This window comes from Myotis nattereri (genome assembly GCF_964212035.1).
Source record: "Myotis nattereri genome assembly, chromosome: 7".
NCBI lineage: Eukaryota > Metazoa > Chordata > Mammalia > Chiroptera > Vespertilionidae > Myotis > Myotis nattereri.
The window spans coordinates 9,644,774-9,668,237 of record NC_138082.1 but is presented as its reverse complement, the minus strand read 5'-3'; the positions used below and the strand labels follow the sequence as shown (position 1 = coordinate 9,668,237).

Genomic DNA, 23,464 nt, shown 5'->3' with positions numbered 1-23,464 from the left:
CAGCTTTTTGAAAAACCCTAACTTAACTCTGGTGCCATGTCACATATATAAATTTTTTGATATTTGCAACCATACTAAAATAAAGATTTATATTTTTGATATTTATTTTATACATTTAAATGCCATTTAACAAAGAAAAATCAACCAAAAAAAATGATGAGTTCGTGTGTCACCTCTGACCCGTGTGTCATCACTGACCTAGGGAGGGGCTAGCAGGAAGTGGGTAAAGAGGGGGAAATGGGAGATATCTGTAATACTATCAACAATAAAAAATAGGAGAAACCAAGATGGCGGCATAGGTAAACACCAGAGATTGCTGCCTCGCACAACCACTTCAAAAATACAACTAAAAGACGGAACGGACATCATCCAGAACCACAGGAAGGCTGGCTGAGTGGAAATTCTACAACTAGAAGGAAAGAGAAAAGCATACCGAGACTCAGAGGAGGTGCGATGCGGAAGTAAAGTACAGAGGTACAAAGGTGCATGCGGAGAGGGCTGGCAGCTGAGGACACGGTTGTCTTTTTCAATTGGGAGGGAGTCTTAAGCTCTGAGCTCCAGTTCTGGGCGAGTCTCTGGGGACCCACACTCATATGGGAGAAACTGGACTGTCTGGCATCAGTCGGACCTCGAGGGCAGCTTTCTCTGGGAGGTGCTTGCAGCAATTGCCAGGACACTGAGAAGCGGGGCCTCTGAGGGCAGGACTGAGAGCAGCCATAACTGCTCGCTCCACCCTATTGATCCCCTGGGACCCTGCCACGCCCAAGCCCTGCACGGAGGCTTTGGCATATGAAAGGCCTGGCCCTTTGCAATCTGATAATTACCTAACAAACTGCAGCTGGCCCAAGGCCCCAGGGCATTGCTTCACAGCTGAGCTCTTGCTGGGTAGCCTCAGGAAGAGGCTAGATTAGCACCTCCTTAGAGATCCAGGAGCCAGTGTGCCCGGTGGTCAGAGTGGGACCATCCAGATTGCAGCTCCTTGGATCCATAAAGGACATGCTCAGGGGGTAGACTCAGTGAGCAACAAAGCCCCACTGAAGCAAGTCTTGCCCCAGAGGGGTGTCTCCAGCACAGAAGTCCTGCACCAAGAGTGTCTACCCTAGGTAATTGGGGAGGCTGAGCCACTGGGCCCTATAGGACACCTAGCACAGAAAGCCACTCTATCGACACAGCGAAGCATAAAAAAATGTGGAGACAAAGAAACAGGACACAAATGACAGAAATGGAGGAAAGCAAACTACTGGATATAGAGTTCAAAACCACACTTTTAAGGTTTTTCAAGAATTTTCTAGAAACTGCCGATAAACTTAATGAGACCCTCAAGAAATCTAATGAGACCCTCGAGCTTGTGATAAAGGACCAACTAGAAATTAAGCATACACTGACTAAAATAAAGAATATTATACAGACTCCCAACAGCAGACCAGAGGAGCGCAAGAATCAAGGCAAAGATTTGAAATGCGAAGAAGCAAAAAACACCCAACTGGAAAAGCAAAATGAAAAATGAATCCGAAAACACGAAGATAGTGTAAGGAGCCTCTGGGACAGCTTCAAGCGTACCAACATCCGATTTATAGGGGTGCCAGAAGAAGAGAGACAGCAAGATATTGAAAACCTATTTGAAAAAATAATGACAGAAAACTTCCCCTACCTGGTGAAAGAAATAGACTTACAAGTCCAGGAAGCGCAGAGAACCCCAAACAAAAGGAATCCAAAGAGGACCACACCAAGACACATCATCATTAAAATGCCAAGAGCAAAAGACAAAGAGAGAATCTTAAAAGCAGCAAGAGAAAGACAGTCAGTTACCTACAAAGGAGTACCCATACGACTGTCAGCTGATTTCTCAACAGAAACTTTGCAGGCCAGAAGGGAGTGGCAAGAAATATTCAAAGTGATGAATACCAAGAACCTACAACCAAGATTACTTTATCCAGAAAAGCTATCATTCAGAAGTGAAGGCCAGATAAAGAGCTTCACAGATAATAAAAAGCTAAAGGAGTTCATCACCACCAACCCAGTATTATATGAAATGCTGAAAGGTATCCTTTAAGAAGAGGAAGAAGAAGAAAAAGGTAAAGATACAAATTATGAACAACAAATACACATCTATCAACAAGTGAATCTAAAAATCAAGTGAATAAATAATCTGATGAACAGAATAAACTGGCGATTATAATAGAATCAGGGGCATAGAAAGGGAGTGGACTGACTATTCTTGGGGAGGAAAGGGGCGTGGAGGATGCGGGAAGAGACTGAACAAAAATCGTGCAGTGGGAGGGGGGGTGAAGACAGTGGGAGGGGGGCGGTGAGGCCAGAGGGTGTGGGGGGAACCAGGTGGAGGGGAATTATGGGGGGAAAAAGAGGAACAACTGTAATAATCTGAACAATAAAGATTTAATTTAAAAAATAAATAAATAAAGCAATTACTGATAGGGATGGGAAAAAAAACAATAAAAAATATATTTTAAAAATGTAAATTAAATTAAATTAAATTAAAAAAAGAAGAAAGCCTGACTGTTTTGGCTCAGTGGATAGAGTGTCGGCCTGCGGACTCAAGGGTCCCAGGTTCAATTCTGGTCAAGGGCATGTACCTTGGTTGCGGGCACATGCCCAGTAGGGGTGTGCAGGAGGCAACTGATCGATGTTTCTCTCTCATCGATGTTTCTGGTTCTCTATCCCTTTCCCTTCCTCTCTGTAAAAAATCAATAAAATATATTTAAAAAAAAAAAAAAGAGAAGAAAGGCTACAAAAATATACTCCAAATAGTGGTTATCTCTGGGGTATGGGCTGTCAGTGGAGGAAGGAGAAGAGAGAGACTTTTACCTTCTATACTCTGTATTGTTGTCATTATTTAATTTTAATTTTTGTTATAATTATTACACATCTTTTAATAATAATTTTAAAATACTAAGTCACACGAAGGCTCAAGAAAACTGAGGAAGATATCCTGGTGGTTCTTAAGCAGAGCTTCTGTCCTAATCAGATACAAATGGGACAGCTCTTCCAGGTTGGTGAACATGGAGACGGTGAACTGCCCCCAGAGAGCCTGGGAGCGCCATGGTCCTTCCCCCGCCTCACCCTATGCATCTCTTCTGCTTGGCTGTTTCTTTTCCTGATAATCCAGTCACCTAGCAAGGACTCAGGTTTCCAGAGTCCTGGAGCCATTCTAGCCAATTATTGAACCTGAGGTGGGGATCATGAGACCCACGGGCTTGTACCCAAATCGGACAGATGCTGTGCGTACTCTAGGGACCCACTACTTGTAATTGGCATTTGAAGGGGGGGCAGTCTTGGGGGCCTGAGACCTTCACTAATGGCATTAGGGCAGGGGTGGGCAAACTTTTTGACTCGAGGGCCACAATGGGTTCTTAAACTGGACCGGAGGGCCGGAACAAAAGCATAGATGGAGTGTTTGTGTGAATTAATATAAATTCAAAGTAAACATCATTACATAAAAGGGTACGGTCCTTTTTTTTTTAGTTTTATTCATTTCATTTCAAACGGGCCGTAGTTTGCCCACGGCTGCATTAGGGTCTGCGCTAACTCTGGTTCGTGTCAAAAGTGAGTCAAATGTGGGACACACAGTTGGTGTCCACAGAGAATTGTTGGGTCTGGAAAACCCCACACATCTGGGGTCAGAGGTGTTCCTGGGGTGCTGGTGGGCTAGTAGAAGAAAACACGAGTTTTTCTTTCAACACCCAAAGGAGACCACACAGCAGGTAGGTTGTGGATAAGAAAAGTCAAAATTAGAATTCTTCTGATCTAAAGCTCAGCCCTCAAGACTCATGGAGGCACTTACTACATGAAAACTAGAGTTCTGCCCACCTGCCCTATGTTTACCTCATGTCGGGTACATGACAAGGAAATGGCAATGTGATCGTAAAACAAAACCTCAGAGTTCAGACGAGGATTCCAAATATACTTTCAACATCAACTTCCTGCTTTTTATTTCTCACTTGATACCCTGCTGGTTAGAAGACCTGCATTTTTTTCTTCATAACTTTTACTTAAATTATACATTCATTCATTGCTGTAGTTGTGGTTTGAGAGTTTATCATTTTAACAACAATATATTTTGTTCCAAAGTTCATCTTGTATTTAGAGAATTCTTAGAGAGGAGTTTCCTTTTGGCTAGTTTCACTTTCAACCACAGAAATTTGCACACTAGATTGATTCACCTAAGTAAATATGGGTGTGGCATAAAGGCTTCCTAAATATACTCAGGAGTTTTTATCTGTAGCTCTTGTTTAACAGTGGAGAAATAGACCCAGAGAAATACAAATTTTTCACAAGTTGATACACGGTGAGGCAGCCAGGTTTGATTTCTGCCCTGTGCTATTGCCTCTATACCAAAGCAATCCTACCTTTACAAAACAGAAAGGTAGAATAATAAATTTCTTCTCTGATAGTAATTTCTGAGAGTACCATAGGAAAGTTTTCATGACTCTCCTCTCCGACAAACATGTATTGAATGCTTTATTCTGTGCCAGACAAGCGTTTCATAGGAATTAGAAAATGCATAGCTTCAAGTCCTAGCCAGTTTTGCTCAGTGGGTAGAGTGTCAGCCCTCAGACTGAAGGGTCCCGGGTTTGATTCCCCATCAAGGGCAAGTACCTGGGTTACAGGCTCAATCCCGGGCCCTAATAGGGGCATATGTGGAAGGCAACCAATCAATGTGTCTCTCTCACATCGATATTTCTCTCTATCTCTGTCTCCCTCCCTTCACTCTCTCTAAAAATCAATGGGAAAATATCCTTGGATGAGGATTAACAATAAATTAATTAAAATACAATAAAACTCATATCTTCAAGAAAAACCATGAGGCGGGTACTATCATTACCTGATTTTATAGAGAGGGAAAGTGAGGCGTAGAAATGCTAAGGCAGGGGCCACAGCACCACTAATAAATGGTGTCCTGGCAATCTGACTCCATAGCAGACTCCCTGTGCTATCCTGCCTCCTTTTTCGTTATTTCATTCTAACTGATTTCCTGTACTCTCACTCTCACATAAGAATAAGAAGATATTTGTCTAAAAGTACTTTCCCCCCACTAGAATACAAGTTCCCAAGAGGAGCTTCTAAAACTGTGTCTAGCACAAAGTCTGCACTCAATCAATGAGTTGAATAAACAAGCTCAGGAGAGTTCTGGCTTTCCCAGAGAATATTATCAGACTGATAACATCACACGTGACCAGTTAATTTAAGAATTCCGATGGTCTGATGCAAGCAAGTAAGCATTAGTCAGTTACCTTTCTTCTCTCTTTTATATTTTTCTATCTTTCTCATAAGATGAGGTGCAACAGTCTTGCAGAGATCCTCCAGTAAGGTCAGATTATCTGCATCTATTTTAGCTTGTTTCTCCAGATGTTCCAGGAAACTTAGAGAGGTCTGCAAGAGAATTAATGGAGTCACATTTACTTGCCTACTGATTAACCATTCATTCATTAAACACTGCCTACATGGCCATGAGGCACCAGGTTTTGCATGGATGAATAAGGTGGGTTGTTTATCCCAGAGTAGTTCAATAGTGTGGGGGAGGAGGTATGACCAAGTCAATCTCTATACAATCTGTATTCATATCCAAAGCCAGTATACTAGTATATATGGTGTCTCCCCCAAAATGTATACACATCATGTCTGTAATTTCAATCGCATTTTGAAAATGAAATGTATCTTAATAAACACTGCTTTTATAACTATTCAAAGTGTGTATACATTTTCTGAAACACCCTGAATACTACATGCCATTCAGTGCCTGCCAGATATTAACCTCAAAAACAACTCAGTGAGGTAGATACTACTACAATCTCCATTTAACAAATGGAACAGCTGGCCCTGACGGTTTGGCTCAGCGGATAGAGTGTCGGCCTGCGGACTCAAGGGTCTCAGGTTCGATTCCAGTCAAGGGCATGTACCTTGGTTGCGGACACATCCCCAGTGGGGAGTGTGCAGGGGGCAGCTGATTGATGCTTCTCTCTCATCGATGTTTCTAACTCTCTATCCCTCTCCCCTCCTCTCTGTAAAAAATCAATAAAATATATTTTTAAAAAATGAAACAGCTGAAGCACAGAGAGAGTCGACAACTTGTCCAAGGTCACAGAGCCAGTAAGTGGCAGTGAAGTCTCCTTCATTAACCATTGAGCTGTACTACCTTTAACTCAGCAGCAAAACAGAGGCACCAAGGAAATGACATAAAATGTTTTTGAAAGAATGTTATATTTGGTATTTTAAAAGAAAAATCTCATAAGTACTCCTGGGAAAAGCTCAAATTGGCTAGTATTATTTTAATACTGAATTACATATGGGACAGAAGCCACCAAATCTTTTCAATGATTAGGGCTTCTCAATGTATTAAGCTGCTTCTGAAAGAAAGTATATACGAACAAAATTATACTAGAGCCCCAGAAAAGAGAAAATATTCATAAAGTGAACACTATTAGCAGAGTGGGATCTGGGGAAGAGGTCTCTAGACATGATGAATGGTTGAACAGTCGAAAAGGGACAGTGTGTGCAGGATATTGAGAAGAAGGCTTTGAGCACAAACCATGGGCGAGAGCCAGGTCATGGCTGGAGCAATGGGTTGATAAGAGACGGTGAAAGAACACACACACCATGTGGAAGCTTGGGCAAGTGTCCCATGGCCCAAGGGGTAACAATAGTAGTTTTTAAGAACAGTAACATGAATAGATTTGTTTTTAAATAGGAGACTTTGGGAATAGGTTGGAGAAGGAATGGATTCGAGAGAAAATATTGGCAGAAAGGCTAAATACTCTGGTGAAGAGATGATCGAGACCTGGTGGTGGAAATGCAGAGGAGGCCCTGGACTTGAGAACATTTCTGAGTTGCAATTTGGTGAGTTTTGAAGTTCAATTGGAAGTGGGTGAAGAAGTGAAGAAAGAGTCAAAGATGACTTAAATGTTGATGCCACTCAATAATGTATCATCTATTCGACACAGCAGGCCTCACACAGCTGCCCATGGGAGGAGAGACTTGACTTGCACCTTGGAGGATGACTAATGCTTCACTGCCCACATGGAAAAGGACATTCCAGGCAAAGAAAACCATGTGGGAAAATGATGAGAAACTAAAAATCCGCTTATGTGGGCTTGTGTGGTGACTTCAGCAGGAATAGTATGGCTGGAGTGATGAAAGCTGCAGCCATACTGGAATGCATGGAATGTGATCGAGAATTGAGTGAGTGGAGTGTGTGTGTGTGGAGACTATTTTTTCAAGCAGTTTGGCAGTAGAGAGAAGAAGGAAGTAGAGCAGTAACATAAGGATGAGGACGAGTTCATTGGAGTGTGTGTATATATATGATGCAGTCTATTAAGTGCTGGTGAGTTTCCATACCAGGACTTAATAAGGCTACATTATCTGCAATTGCAATTGCAAAAAATTCGATCTGAGAAATAAATTCTTTACCGGCCAGTGGAACAAAAATGACCTTTGTAAGGTATTCTAGGTTTCCACACCTATATATTTAATTGTAGAAAGAGAACTAAATGAAGATTATAAGAAAGTATAAACATAAAATAAATAAAAATGTTAAAGAAGATTGTGTAGTATATGCACATGTAGCCATGTACTCTAACAATGTAGATATAGTGCAACCAAAAAAAGGGGGGAAGATAATAGGTATAGTACCTGCAAAGTAAATTTTCAACTGTTGTAAATAATCACACTGAATTCATGTAAAAATGACACAGGAACCAACTTGAAGAGGCTACCACTGGGCAAAAATGGGACAATGTGAACTTCAATGAGGGTAATAATTGCAATAGACTGAAATCCATCAAATATGTTTAAATCTATGAATTCAAACTGGTTTTTTATAATGGGTCACGTTCAGAGAATGACAGGGAACCAGTCAGTCATCATAAACACTGGGTAAATAAAAGAATCTAGGATTTATATATAAACTGTATCACCAGGTAACCAAATAGACAAGGGGGAAACAAAGTACAGAATTCAAAAATCCCATTTGCAACCCCCAAAGAGTCAATATATAAAACCATTAAATATCAATAGTTGCTAATATCAAAAAAGAGAGACCCTGGCCGGTGTGGATCGGCTGGTTGGAGCGCTGTCCTGTACACAAAGAGGTGGCAGGTTCGATTTGGTCCCGGTGCACACCCAGGTTGCAGGTTCAGTCTCCAGGCGGCGGGGCGCATACAGGAGGCAGCCAATCAGTGTTTCTCTCTCACATCAAAGTGTTGTTGCTTCTTTCTCTCTCTCTCTCTCTCTCAAATCAATGGAAACAGGTCCTCAGGTGAGGAGTAAAAAAAAGAGAGAAAAAACCAAGATTTCTGGACCTCCCAATGAAAGGATGCAACAAAAGACCACTATGTTCTTGTCAAAAAGATCTAACCTGAGTCTGTTGAAGCCTCTGAATTCAGTTGCCAATTTTCAGGAAAAGCAGAAGATAGAAGAGCTTGCTGCACTGCACCAAGCACACACATTAGCAAAACCTAGACGAGGGGAAATTCCATGGGCCAATTGTCCTCGGGGTCGTCAACACATTTTAAACAAAAGAAAGGGATTGTGGGAGGGGAGTTTAACCTATAGATTAAAGGACACTTCAAAGAAAAAAACTGGACAAGACTAAATTGAGGTCTAGAGATGCACAGGTAGGTGATACAACCATAAAGGAACGTAAGACCCTGGTTACTATAAAAGCCAGGACAGTGGATGCTTCCAGGGAAGGAGAAGGGGCTGTGATTGGGATGGGGCACATGGAGGGGTTTCTGGAAGGGCTAGCAAAATTCAATTTCTTAACCTGGGTAGTGGTTTCAAGGATATTAGCCTTATAATAATTCATTTAGTTGTATGTTTATTTTGTGTCATTTTACTGTACTTATATTTTGGTGCATGTTTTTCAAGAAAAAAAGAAAGAAAGAAAAGCCTTAGCCAGTTTGGCTTGATGGTTAGAGGGTTGGCCCACAGACTGAAGGGTCGCAGGTTCGATTCCAGTCAAGGGCACATACCTCGGTTGTAGGCTCGATTCCTGCCCCTACCCCCTACCCCCTACCCCCAACCTCCCACCCATCAGGGTGCGTGCTGGAGGCAACCAATCGATGTGTCTCTCTCACATCGAAGTTTTTCTCTCTCTGTCCACTCTCTCTAAAAACCAATGGAAAAAAATGTCCTCAGGTAACAACAAAACAACAACAAAAAAGTGTAAAAAAAATAACACAATAACAGGAAGCTATCAAAACTTCCAGGGCTATCTAAGGAAGAAAATTCTGACAAGGGGCAACAACGAGAATGTCATAAATATATCTTTGCACCCCCCGATCATGGAGGTTTAGTTCATCCTGCCACTCCCCCCAGTTATTCATTGTAAAATCACATAAACAGAAAGTTCAGGCTTTTTGTTTGTTTGTTTGTTTTTTCCAAAAGGAAAGAGAAAAGGGTAGATTGCATCACAAGGTTCTGGGGTGATAATGATGAGTAGGCTCAGCCCCACCCCCAAGGAACTCACAACCAATCTGTGGGAGAAAAGGACCTCTCAACCTTCTGGCCCTTTAAATACAGTTCATGTTGTGACCCAACCATAAAATTCTTTTCGTTGCTACTTCATAACTGTAAGGTTGCTACTGTTATGAATGTTAATGTGAATATCTGATATGCAAGATGGTCTTAGGCAACCCCTGTGAAAGGGTCGTTCGACCGCCAAAGGGGTCACGACCCACAGGTTGAGAAACGCTGCTCTAGAGATAACCAATCAAAGGACACAAAAGGCGTAAATCCCTGAGGGCTCTGAAAAGGGGAAAAAAGGACTCAAAGATTATGGCCAAAACAGAGACATAACCTGCTCAGGTCACACCAAGAAACACATTTAATGAATTACTAGCATGGTGTTCATTTGACCTACCACATGTATCACAGCTTCCCAATCCTTGGTTATTTTTTTAAGTTATTTAGTATCAGTTGCTCAGAGAGAATGTGACACGGTGGCTACACATGAAGGCTCAGAGAATTGGTGAGGTTCTCATTCATAAGTTGAATGGGGGAATTTATGGCTATTCGCTTAGGGATACATTTCATAACTTCCATATGCCACATGTATTTTTTTTATGTTATGAAATGTTATACAACTTAGAATCTAATTAAAAGAGCAGGTAAATAACACAAAGTCATGTTACAGGGTAAACTTTGAAAATTGGTCCCTTCAGAAATCAACTAACTTGCTTGCCACAAGCTGCTATTGGAGTCAAAAGAGAAAATATAAAGTATTGAGGCCCAGAAGAGAGACACGCAACTACCTCCCCGCCAATATAGCAAGAATATTAGCAAATATGGCCAATACAGTAAGAATTTTAGCAAAGAGCATTATATTAACATTAAACGCATTACTATTAGTTCAAAGCACCTATATAGCTCTTTGCAAAGCAGATCTTCAAACTGTTTCATTTGATTTCCACAGAAACCTTACATGGGAGACCCTGTGAAGTCCACGGGAAAGGACACCCGGTTCCCTCAGACACCTCGATTAGTGTAGGTGACGAGCGATGAGTCCCACTCTGCCTTTATTTCCCACCTCTTCGCTTCTTGGCTGTGCCCTGAACATTTATTTCTGTATCATAAAAAATAGTGGATGTCAGTAGCAGTTAATCACGTACTGCACGGTTACTGTTTGTCAAATACGGGCCTTATGCTCATGTACATTATTTTCTTGAATCCCCTCAACAGTGCTGGAAGGAGCTGGCATGGCACATGAGAAAATGGAGACGCAGAAATCTTCGATCATAGCCTCACATATGGAGAAATTGGTCGCAGAACCAGCACTAGAATCCAGGCCCGTTCGACACCAACGTCGATATTCCTAACCTTTGATGATATGGTCTCCCACAAAAAATACACCATCTTGAAAACCCTCCCCAGCATCTTCCCAAACGCAGATTAGAGCGATGCTCACAGAGACCCCGCCTCTGTGTGACCCACTCACCGGCGTCTCGACTTTCGGCAAGGACTCCTTCAGAATGAAGATCATGCCCTTCAAGCTCTCTGAGTCGATGTCTTCTGACAGTTCATAGAGCAGGTTTCTAAGACACACACACCCAAAGAGTCAAATGAAGCCTCTCACGTGCAGAGGACAGCACTGTGAATCGAGTGCATCTACAAATGTTCCCTCTCGGGTACATGACCACAGCCCTGTGATTAATCCCACTTTATAGATCCAAAAACTAAAACTTTGAGCTTCAACGTGGCCTCTTAAATTATGATAACACAGTAAACAGTAGGGACAGGCCTTCTGGTTCCAAGTCTAGTGCCAGGAAAGCACAGAACACAATTTTGGCCTTCCATCTCCCAACTCCACTAGAGGAATTCTGGGTTATTCTACAGGCCCTTGTCACAGAGAACCTGATGCCCGGCAACGTCAAGTCCACTCTTGAAAGAGAAAGGACAATACCCCGACTTCTGGGTAGTCATATAGTGAATCACCAGGAAAGCTGAATATTTCTTTCACTCACACACTGATGCCTCTGCACGCCAGAGACCAGCCCTCCGTCGTTGAACAGCAGATTTCCAGCATTCCCTCACGGAGCCGAGCGAGGGTAGCTCAGGTTCTGGGAGCCAGTCCAAATGTTAAAGCCTGAAGGACGTAATCACCCAGGCAATTCGATAAAGCCGCACTTCGAAGGCTCCTCCTTGTGAGGGTCTCTGCAGCTACTATGTCCGGGGACCATGTAAGACGGTGGTGTCTATGGTCTGACCACAACAGGCCTGATGTCTGTATTTTACCTCTCTCACCCAAAACATGTAACCAGACGCACCATAAATGACATCCCTCCCTCACACAGAGGCATTTCACTCTGCTTCGTATGCATTCTTTCCTTCTCAAATCACTGAATATAGGCAGACACGCCCAGAAGAGAGGACTGTCTGAGGGCGTGCAGACTGGGAAGGAGGAACGCATGGGCCTGCTGTGCTGGGGTGGGCTTCCCTTGGCAGTGAGATACGAAGCTGAGGGAAGCCACTGCCAGGCCCGAGAATCCCAGCGTTTCACCTCAATGGCACCTAGAGCTGAGAAATCGCCTAGCGTTGCTGATCAGAGACACCCAAGGAGGTCCATAAGAAAGAGACCCAAGAGATCTTAATCCCAGCCTCCTTTCTTTCTTCCTCTTTTTTTTTTTTAATCTTTATTGTTGAAAGTATTACATAGACCAGTGATGGCGAACCTATGACACGCGAACTCATTTTTTTGGTTGATTTTTCTTTGTTAAATGGCATTTAAATATATAAAATAAATATCAAAAATATAAGTCTTTGTTTTACTATGGTTGCAAATATCAAAAAAATTATATATGTGACACTGCACCAGAGTTTTAGGGTTTTTCAAAATGCTGACACGCCGAGCTCAAAAGGTTCGCCATCACTGACATAAGCCCTCCCTTTTTCCCCCATTAACCTCTTCCAGCCCTATCCCGTCCCCTGCCCCTTAGGCCCTCACCACCCCATTGTCTGTGTCCATGGGTTATGCATCCATGCATACAAGTTCTTTGGTTGTTCTCTCCCCACACCCCACCCCACCCCCACCTTCCCTCTGAGGTTCATGCTTCTATGTCTCTGGGTCTATTTTTGATCATCCGTGTATTTGGTTCATTACATTCCACGTATTAGTGAGATCCTATGAGGAAACCCGTCTCCTTCTGAGGCCCAGTGGCCTGAATGGCCCCTAACTGGACACCCATTCTGCCTGATGGCAGTCCCCTCCTCACCTGAACGGGGAGACCTGCTTCCGGGTGGGCAGCAGACCCTTCACTTGCTCTTTGGTGTAGCTGAGGTGCCTCAGCAGCGAGTTCTGCTTCATGATGTAGAGGAGTTCCGCCAGGAGGAAGGGGTCTTCCTCACTCAGCAGCTCCTCGTTAATGAGATGGTCAAAAATATCCAAGGCCGAGCTGGCCTTCTCCAGCTTCCTGCTGGGGACGAAGTCTCGGCAGAGAAACTTCAATTTTTGCACCTCTAGGTCTCCAAGGTTTGAATCAATACGCACAAGCCTTCTGCGCAGCTTCTCCCTACCGTTATCCTCCGGACCGGGAATCCAACTCTGAATGCCGGATGACATGGCCAGTCTGGAAAAGACAGAGAGACGGGGTAGCCTCCACTTCCCAGGCCCTCTCCCGCCTACAGCCTCCTCCCTCCCGGGCACTAGACTTTCCTGGAAACTTAAACATTACTGACAGGAAAATGATTGTGCAGTTATTTCAAAAACCAATAGCCAACACTTGTGTGTGAACCCTTTGGAAGGTCTGCGGGGAGCTTTTGGGGGAAGCCATTTACCCTGACTTCTCTGAAATCAAAATGTCCCCGTAGAAGCGAGTGAAATGGAGGACAACTCAGCACAACAGTTTCCATTGGAGTTCGTCTTCCAGTTGGAGCTCTTTTGTTTTTAAAATTATTTTTTATTTATTGATCTTAAGAGAGAGAAACATCGACTTGTTGTTTCACATATTTATGCATTCATTGGTTGATTCTTGTTTGTGCCCTGACCGGAGATGGAACTGGAAACCTCGGTGTTGGACATTCTACCAACTGAGCTACCGTAGGCCGAGCTGCCAGGGTCTGGTTGGAATTCTTAAGTCATTGCCATCAAATGGCAGAATTTGCACTTAGATTTATGCCCTACAGTTTAGAAATAAAGCAACGGGGGTTTATATTTCTGAAGTGCTTACCAACCCAAGGATGGCAAGGTAACATTACTAACCAGAACAGGACAGGTTTGTAACCCACAGGAAGAATAACCATAATCCTAGACCCCAGAAATACAGGGAGGTTTTAGACAAGGATTGCTCAGATCAATATAGAAAGTCACAAAGTAACTAAGTCAATATCTCCACATAAGCAGTGTATAAAATGGTCTTTTCTACACTAAATTTCATACTAATAAGAGGATCAATAAATTGGCAACATTTTTCAATGTAATATTATTCATCATATAAGGACAAGGTATATATCCACTATGCAAGACCTGGCTATTTAGAAAGAAGAAACTACTTTCTAAAGGAAAGAGAACATAGCAAAAATGAAACATCAATAACAAAGAGTGGTTATATCTCGATGGTCTAATTATATAAAATAGAAATTTTCTTCTGGGTTCCTGTGTGAGTTTTTCAAATCTTATGCAATAAACACATATTACTTTTATTATTAGAAAAAGGAAACAAAAAAATGGGGTCATCCATGGGATCTTCTTATTCTAACTCATTATACATTTGCCTTGAAGTTTCCTGAAGATCCTAAATCTCTCGCTTCCTGAATGAAGACGAGCGTATTCCTGCCGGTAAAAGGCTGTGTCGAAGCCTTCCTAAGGCTTTTTAAACTTTCATTTTCCATGAGGAGGCTAATAAATCCAGGCAGAAATCATGCCATTGCTGAAAACAAGAGTTTTTGCAAGTTTCTATGACAGAAAGTAAGGGGGAAATGCTGGACTGTATGACTCCCGGCAGAGGAAAGTAGTTAACTACATACCTTCAAATCAGATGCCACGGATCCTCTGGAAGTAAGTGGTTCTTGGGAAAATTACCTGAAAACAAAGTTTTAAAGGAATTAGGATCCTCTCTGGGCTCCAAGTTTCAAGAAAGCTCCCATTTACACGGGAGGAAAACCAGGCTTCTGCTGACTCTAATGAATACTGGCCCCTCAGGTTTAATATTAATTTCCTGCTGATGTCATCGCTGCCTTTTCCCTGCCCCTTTCCCTATGCTGGCATTAGGGTAACCCTGATCAACAGCACCTCCTAAAGGCAGACGCGTCCATTTTTCCAACCACCTCCTTCCCCAAATTCCCTTAAGCTTTAAAATAAAACCCAGAATCTCATGAATAGTAGTCACCCATCTTAATCTTTTCTCAACAACTCCATTTACAAATTAACAACAACAATTTCAAGCAAAAAGGAAGAAGAAAAAGAGGATGAGGCGGTGGAGGGGGAGCTGAGAGATAAGCCAATCTGAGGTATTTACAAAGAAGTCAAATAACAGTAGACAAAACTGATGCAGTCTCTGCCCTCACAGCGCATTCAGTCCAGCAGGAAAGAGAATTTGAAGACATAATTTCTAAGAACAAAAACAATACCTAACACTCACCAGTATATCACTATGTGTCAAGCATGCTTTGTACACTAGGTCACCCAAGAACCCCTTTTTTAAGACATGAGAACTCAGACACAGAAAGATTTGCCCAAGGTCACACAACGAGCTAGTGGGAGACCCAAACCTCACCCAGCAGGTTTGGCTCTAAATCACTACACGATAATTCAAATGTTGCCAAGTTCTAGGAAGAATTCCAGAATCGTGGATACTTCATCTCTGAAAATAAGTAAAATTTATTATGCTTTATTAGCAAATGTTAAACTGTTATTTCCAGATCCTAGGCATCATCTAGAGAACCTCTGGGTTTAAGAAAGAGAAGTCCTGCCCTGGCCAATTTGGCTCAGCGGATAGTGCATTGGCCTGAGGACCAAAGGGTCCCAGGTTCGAATGACAAACTTCTTAATGGCCTTGTCCTTGGGCACGCACCAGGCGCAGTTGGTGCAACGAATAGGCTGCACATGGCCTTGGCCTTTTTTGGCAAGACCATTATTCCTTCTTTTCTTGGTCATCTTGGAAACAAGGACCCGAGAGAGTCATTGTTATGATTTAATTTCATGGATATTGTAAGGTAAATTGTAAGGAATTTAATTTTATCAATAAATAATATCGTTATTAAGTATGATATCAAGTTTTATTCAACGTACTTATAGTTTAACTAAGACTTAAAACTTTAAGTAAAGTTTATTAAGTTAATGTTAGGGAACGTTGTGGAGTGAAAGAAGATGTAGTGTCGAGGATTGAGAAAGGTATGTTGAGATGGTTTGGACATATAGAGAGGATGAACGAAAGGAGATAGACAAAACAAGTATACAAGGCGAGTGTGGATGGGAGAGTTGGAAGGGGTGGACCTCAGCAAACATACCTCTATCAGATTGAGGACGTTTTTAGCAAAGGCCAGCTTAGGAGTACCCTAATTAAGTTAATAACAATGTACCTACCTATATAGTTTAAGTTTAAAAAATTTGGTTCTCAAAAGAAATTTCAATCATTGTACTGTTGATATTTGGCTCTGTTGACTAATGAGTTTGCCGACCACTGGAAATGATAGGGAGGATTTATAATCTAACTAGAGGCCCAGTGCATGAAATTATGCACTGGTAGGGTCCCTAGGCCTGGCCTGCAATCAGGGCCAATCTGTGGGGCAACCGGCAGGCAATGGTGGGGGAGGCGCAGGGTCCAGAGAGGGGGAGCTGCTGGCACCTGCCTTGGCTGGTCTGGGGCCTGTGGCTGGGGGCAGCTCCTGTGTTGAGCGTCTGCACCCTGGTGGTCAGTGTGCATCATAGCGACCAGTCGTTCCACCCCGTCATTCTGCCATTTGTGGATTTGCACATTAGGCTTTTATTATATAGGATAGATAGAGCACCTGAATTAATCTGAAAAGTAATCATATTATTTTAAATCTTAGAACACATATACTTATGTGAAAAGGGGGTTAAGTTTCCTTTTCAAGGCCTGGGCAAAGCAATTGAGGAGGTGACTCAGCTGTGAATCCAGCAAGCGGAAACGATAAGCAGGTTCAGATCAACCCACCAGGAGTCAAAACATTATCTCCTTAACATCATCTCATCGCCTGATGAGTAATTACAATAGCTGATTGTAATAAATAAACAGAAACAATAGCTGCTTCTGTTTCTGTTTGTGGATGTTCACTAGCAACCCCAGCTAGCAGCCCCCTGGGCCTCATTCTGGCTGTAAGTCCCGGGCACAGTAAGACATCTTCTGAAAGATCCATGGAAAGGACTCTGATTCATTAAGCCTTGTCTGTGGTTATGTGCACCTGTAAATATCGTATATAAGAGTGTCTCTGTTGATTGTTGTTTGTGTCTCTTTGTTGTTTGGTCTCTAGTGAGAGTTCTTGTCTGTCTGTCTGTAATGTAAGGATTCTACTGAGAAAAAAAATATGGGAAATAGTCATTTAAACTCCCCAAGTACTTATCCTAGAGGGCTGGAGCTAAAGAAGTGCCCTTGAATAGGCTGCAGAAGCGGCAGCAACAGGGAGAGGGGGCACTCTCCTTGTAAAGGAAAAAAAATGGTACTTTTACACTAAAGCTGTTGGAGGCCCAGGAGTTGCTACAGTCCTAGGAACAAACCCCGGGGTCTTCTATCTCCCCACATACACACCCACCTTTTTTGCAGCCTCCTAAGAGTTATCAGGTTATGTTATCTCAGTTATACTTCTTATGAATGTGAGTATATTTTCCATGAGGAAATTAAGCCTATTTCTGAAATCAACTCATCAACATCATCTCATCGCCTGATGACTAATTATAATAACTGACATCTGCGGACCCCCAGGCCTGCCTGTAGCTGCATTCCTGAGGGGGTTGGGGGGGGTGGTCCTGTATTTGCCTAGGAAGCAAAGGTTTTATATATATTATTAAAATGGTTATGTTATGTTAATCATGAACTTGATTATTTAAAAGCCCATCTTAGAATATTGTGTGTTGCAGGACAAGATTCCATGCCATTTGCATTATAATCAAATCAATGACCGTATAATTTTAAATGTCTTGCTTTTTGGAGACAGTTGCTGTTTTGTTATGATGCATTTGAAAAACTGTTACATCTTCTGAGGGATCCATAGAAAGAACTCTGATTTATTTTAAGCTACATATCTCTGAGAATAAACTTTCAGATCATCCCCTTGAATTGGATAAAAATTACTAGAACTCTATAGAGTATCTGCATGTATAGAAATACTGGCAAGAAAAATCAGGAGAAACAGAATGTGATTATAGAACTGAATGAGCTAAAAATAATTGTATAGTTTTTGTAACTTTTATTAAAAATATTGCTGATTTTTAACCTTCTTGTTTTCCAGGCATAAGGGAACTTGTTTCTTTTTTTAAAGCAGTTTGGGCCCTAACCAGTTTGGCTCAGTGGATAGAGCATTGGCCTGTGGACTGAAAAGGTCCCAGGTTCGATTCCGGTCAAGGGCATGTACCTGGGTTGCAGGCACATCCCCAGTAGGAGGTGTGCAGGAGGCAGCTGATCGATGTTTCTCTCATCGATGTTTCTAACTCTCTATCCCTCCCCCTTCCTCTCTGTAAAAAATCAATAAAATATAACAAACAAACAAACAAACAAACAAAAAGCAGTTTGGTAAATTGTACCTTGATAGGCAGTATTACAGCATTTATATTTTTCTCCATATCTGATTCCTCCAGAAACTAGAAACTCTTAATGAGTATTGTTCTCATGGCAATGTGTTTGTTTGCATAAATCCAAAAAGAATCTGATTTCTTCATAACAGGATGTAAGCCAGTTTCCAATTGTGGTTTTATTAACCAAAACTTTACTGGAATGTCATGTCTGAGAGACAGATGCCAGAACTCTAGATGTCATCAGAAAGCTCTAAGGCAGTGGTTCTCAACCTTCTGGCCCTTTAAATACAGTTCCTCATGTGGTGACCCAACCATAAAATTCTTTTTGTTGCTACTTCATAACTGTCATGTTGCTACTGTTATGAATCATCATGTAAATATCTGATGTGCAGGATGGTCTTAGGCGACCCCTGTGAAAGGGTCGTTCGACCGCCAAAGGGGTTGCGACCCACAGGTTGAGAACCACTGCTCTAAGGAATGAAGACTGACTCTGAAGCCGATAAGCCCCTTGGATAAATAGCCTGGTACCTTGCTTGGTCACGTAGTTCATGACAGTCTTTCCAGGTGAGGAACGAAAGTTGTTTTCCTGAGAGGTGGCATGAAAGGAACCTTAAGACACCTGTAGGGACCTTAACTCAAGGAATGCACCCCAATTCTGTAGGTCTTGCAGGCGAAACCTGATAGCAACTGTGTGGCTTGGTTTCTTTGCCCTGGGAGTAAACTTTCTCATGAGATTCCAGTAAAGACTATTTTTTTTAAATAGTCTGTGTGATCAACTGTTATTCTTGTTGTGTTCATGCAAACCATCAGGCCAAATTGTAGCTAAATGTAATACAGTAAGTAAATTGGTCTTAATTTGGCTCTTTAATAAAAATGAGAGTGATTTTAGGGAGAAAATTTATTTCAACAGGAAATTATTAGAACTAAAATGTTTTTTTCTTCCACCAGACCACTTGTCATAATTCTTACTGTTCTAACTTTTGCCCAATAAAACTAAATTTTATAACACAGCTTGTCTCCACCAGGTTACAAGCCCTACTCACACCTAGGGAATACCAGGTGTTCATCATTGCCACCTCCTTCTGTGGCCAGGCCTCATCGTCCCTCTGACAGGGAGCAAGGATCTCTTGGGTCTGACAGGACTTCAACCCTCATCAGCAGGAAGTAGTTTCAGAAGAGATCCGACGTCTCCTTTCCCTGAAAGAATTCAGAGCCAAGATCCTTGAGGAGGATGTGGTAGGCAATTAGACAGACATAAGCAGAGCAAGGACACTGGGCCAACTGGAGGAGAGATGGACCCTGAAACGTACCTCTGACCACTCCAACTGCTCCGAAGCTGGCGATGGAGGAGCCTGTGTAGAACTGACCTTTAATTCTAACTAATTAGAAAGAATGTATAGTTTCGGTATAATAGAAAGTATAGAGATGAAAGAAAAGGAAAGTGAAGTAGACAAACTGAAAGGGACTAGGTACGTTGCAGAGTTCTGTGTAAGTTGCAGAGAGTCTGTGAAGAGTTAGAAGTGAGGAAGTAAAAAAGGTGAGAAGGGATATAACAGGAAAAAGGGATAGTAGAGTAGGAATACTTAATAGAAGGCATAAGACATGGAGATACATTTTTTTAAGGAAATGAAAGTGAGTTAAAGTTGTAAAAATATTTGTAAAAATCATAGAAAAGTTGTAAAGAGAAATCATAAAAGCAAACTATAGGTATACTAAATAATAAATCTAAATAGATAAATAAATGTAAACTAATACAGAATTTCTTTGGCTCTTTTCCAGTCTTTTGAAAGAGAAAGCTTCTTTATAAAGGAATTTACTACTGTAGTACAAGGTTGGTAGATATCAACCAATCTACCTAATCAGAGAGGGGGATTATAAGGGGAACTTATAATCTAATAGATGGAGCATCTGAATTAATCTGAAAAGTAATCATATTATTTTAAATCTTATAACACATATACTTATGTGAGTAGGGGTTTAAGTTTTTCTTAAAGTTTCCTTTTCAAGGCCTGTGCAAAGCGATTGAGGAGGTGACTCAGCTGTGAATCCAGCAAGCAGAACCAATAAGCATGGTCAGACGACCCACCAGGAGTCAAAACATCATCTCATCAATATCATCTCATCACCTGATGACTAATTACAATAGCTGATGTCTGCGGACCCCCAAGCCTACATGTAGCTTCATCCCTCACCCCAGCCCATTCCCCTATATAATCCTGTCTCCTGAATCTTGCTGGAAGGCAGGATTTGATGCTTGTAAGGGCCCTGTCTTCTTGGTTGACAGGCCTTCTCAATTAACACCTAATATGATTCAACCCTCCCTTCGTTATTGGACACAGCGACAGGCAGCCTGAGCTGTGGTAAGAGGTGGCCAGCCAGACTGCTCTGTCCAGATGTGTCAGCACATCTGCCACTTCCTGGAAGCCACTTGGATGTCTTCATGGCAGCGTTTTAACCCCACACAGCAGCTTCTCGAGCCTGAGCCCGCCTGGAATCCACCCTGGAGCCCCCACCCCAGTCCTCCCTTCGTTTCCTTCAGTATATTCTGACTTGGAAGAAATAAAGTCACAAAAATCAGGAGGAGGAGGAGGAGGAGGAGGAGGAGGAAGAGGAGGAGGAGCAGGAGACCAAATATGAACAATAAAATAGCAATAAATAAGTACCTATCAATAACTGAACAAAACAAAAATAAATGAACAAGAGGAACAGAAACAGATTCATAGATACAGAGAACATCCAGGTGGTTGCCAGATGGGACGAGGGTTGGAGGGATGGATGAAAAGGTGAAGGGTTGTTTCAGAATAGTCGTGGGGATGTAAAGTATGGCGTAGGGAGTATAGTGAATAATATTCTAATAACTATGTATGGTGTCAGAAGGGTGCAAGGTATATTGGGATGGTCATGTAGTAAGTTATATAATGTCTACTCACTTGGGTATACACTGGAAACTATTGTATGTCAAATGTAATTGAAAAATAAAAAAGGATTTAAAATTTTGAAAAATATAGGGAAAATAGATATAATGAGGTCCCTAAATACAAAGTAATATGGAGATTTTTAACTTTCTAAAACTTGGTTTTGATGAAGGTTTAGAGACTATATGGTTCCATGCACAATAAATATCTCTATGCTTCTTGCATATGAAATATGAAAAATATGAAAAAGTGGTTAAAATGGTGAGTTTTATGTTATGTATAGTTTAGCACATAATCTTAGTCTTCTATTCAGCTATTCAACCATAAATATTTTATTCCTTGGGCCATATCAGGAGGCAATTTGGTGAAACTACCACTTCTTATCCTGTTCATAAAGCACAATAGGTTTTTCAATTATTTTAAATATTTAACAAGCTCTTCTTATTTGTAAAGAACTAGATTGGGCATATTTAGAAAGAAAACATGGATAAAACACAGTGTCTGCCTTCCATAATAACTATGACTACTACATTTCTTGACACCTTCTTTTCTGATGAACAGTCTGACGTCAGCACTATTATCTACATTCAATAGATGAGGAAATCGAAGTTCAGAGAGGCAACGTACCTTGTCATCATCCCAAAGTTAGGAAGAGGTGGGAATTCAGGATTCAACCCTAGGTCTCTCTGATTCCCAATCCCATGCTCTTGATCCCAAGGTTACTGCTACTTACAATATACTATCTGTAATGATTGGGGAGGGTGAGACTGCAGTGGGGCTTCACCTAACTGCCGCAGGAGACTCAAGGAGCAAGGGATGAATCCAGATGAGGATGCCTTGGAGGAGGAGGCATCTGAGCTAAGCCTGGAAGGTAGAGGTAGAACATAGACACCTGAGCTAAACTTAAACTGCTATCCTAGTACTCCTAGTACGCAAGGGGAAATCTTGAACCAAGTTACAGGGGCGAGATTGTGTGGCATGTGATTTGTATTCAGCATTTCATCCTCCCTTCCATTCGGAACGTAATTCCTGAGATCATGCTGATGGTGAGTTGATGGTAGTAGAAAGAATAGACATTTCTCACAATCTCTTTCCTGACTGGGTCCCCATGAAGAGCCAATCAAAACTTTTATGGCCTCTTCTAGTGGTGGGAGTTGATGACTGTCCTGGTGACAATGGGGAAATACTAGACTGTTTCTCTTTAGTTCCGCCTGGGGAGAGGATGGTGGTAGCAGTAGTTGGCTTCTCTTTACATCCAAGCTCTGGTCCAAATCCCTCACCCTCAAAGTATATAAAGGGAGACACGCAGTACCTCCACTTCCCAGGCCCTCTCCCAGTTTCAGCCTCCTCTATTCCAGGCATTAGACTTTTCTAGAAGCGCTGAAAAATAAAAATTATTGCGTGGTTACTTCAAAAACAAATAGCCCAGAACACTCGGCCCTTCCGAAGGTCTGGAGGGAGCTTTTTTGGGGACTCACCCTGATTTCTCTGAAATCTAGCTCTAGCTAGATGACCTTATGGCTCGGAGATGGATAAGCAGGGTATTCTTCCCTATTATATTCTTAGTCATTTTACTCATGCCTACTTTTATCTGGAGTCCACAGACTAAAGGTTACTTTCTGAAGCAGAAGCTTTCAAATGACCCTAGCTCCAACATTAAGCTTTCTTCAATTTAACTAGGAGCTTTTATAGCACTCGGTACCTAGTTCTATAATTTTAAGTGACCATATTCAAATTTGAAGAAATCTAGATAAAGTCATATAAGATATTCTCTCCGGCTCTTAAAATTCTTAAGGGGACTTTAGAAATTTTCTCCCCAAAGGTAGGAAAAGCAACAACCAAAAAGGTAACAGCCCATGGATAAATGGACCCTTCCCACCACATGACTATGACGATTACTGTCACAGATCCCATTGTACTACTACTTCCCGAGGATAAAATTCATGAAAGATGACGCTCAACCAACATAGTAAAAAGGTCATTAGGTAATCAAAAATTAAAACATGATACCAGTACACATCTACTAAAAAGGCTAACATCCAAAACACTAACACCAACAAATGTTGGCAAGGATTCAGAGCCATGGGAACGCCGCAACAACAGTACAGCCACTTGGGAATACAGCCTTGCATTTTCTTCCGAAGATAAACGTAGGCTTATCACGCAATTCAGCAATTCCTTGGTATGTACCCAAATGACTTGAACACATGTCTACACAAAAATTAACACACAAATGCTTACAAAAGCTTGACACTTTTCTGTATTCTAAAATATTTTTATTTAAAAACAAAGTATACAAGAGGGCAGAAAAGGCCTCTTTCAAATAGATACAATGGACCTATTATCAGAA

At 41.8% G+C, this 23,464-nt stretch overlaps 1 protein-coding gene across 1 annotated transcript in view; it reads right to left on the bottom strand.

Moving 5' to 3' along the window:
- Nucleotides 1-23,464, bottom strand: part of CASP10 (caspase 10) — a gene marked incomplete at its 3' end in the record, with an annotated part of 45,295 nt that overhangs the window by 18,383 nt on the left and 3,448 nt on the right. Inside the window, exons 2-5 of the mRNA XM_081096153.1 lie at nt 14,476-14,530; nt 12,726-13,079; nt 10,952-11,048; nt 5,253-5,391 (exon numbers count right to left, since the gene is read on the bottom strand). Of these exons, the coding sequence (XP_080952279.1) occupies nt 5,253-5,391; nt 10,952-11,048; nt 12,726-13,072 (583 nt within the window). The 5' untranslated portion in view covers nt 13,073-13,079; nt 14,476-14,530. The remainder of the gene's footprint in view (nt 1-5,252; nt 5,392-10,951; nt 11,049-12,725; nt 13,080-14,475; nt 14,531-23,464) is intronic.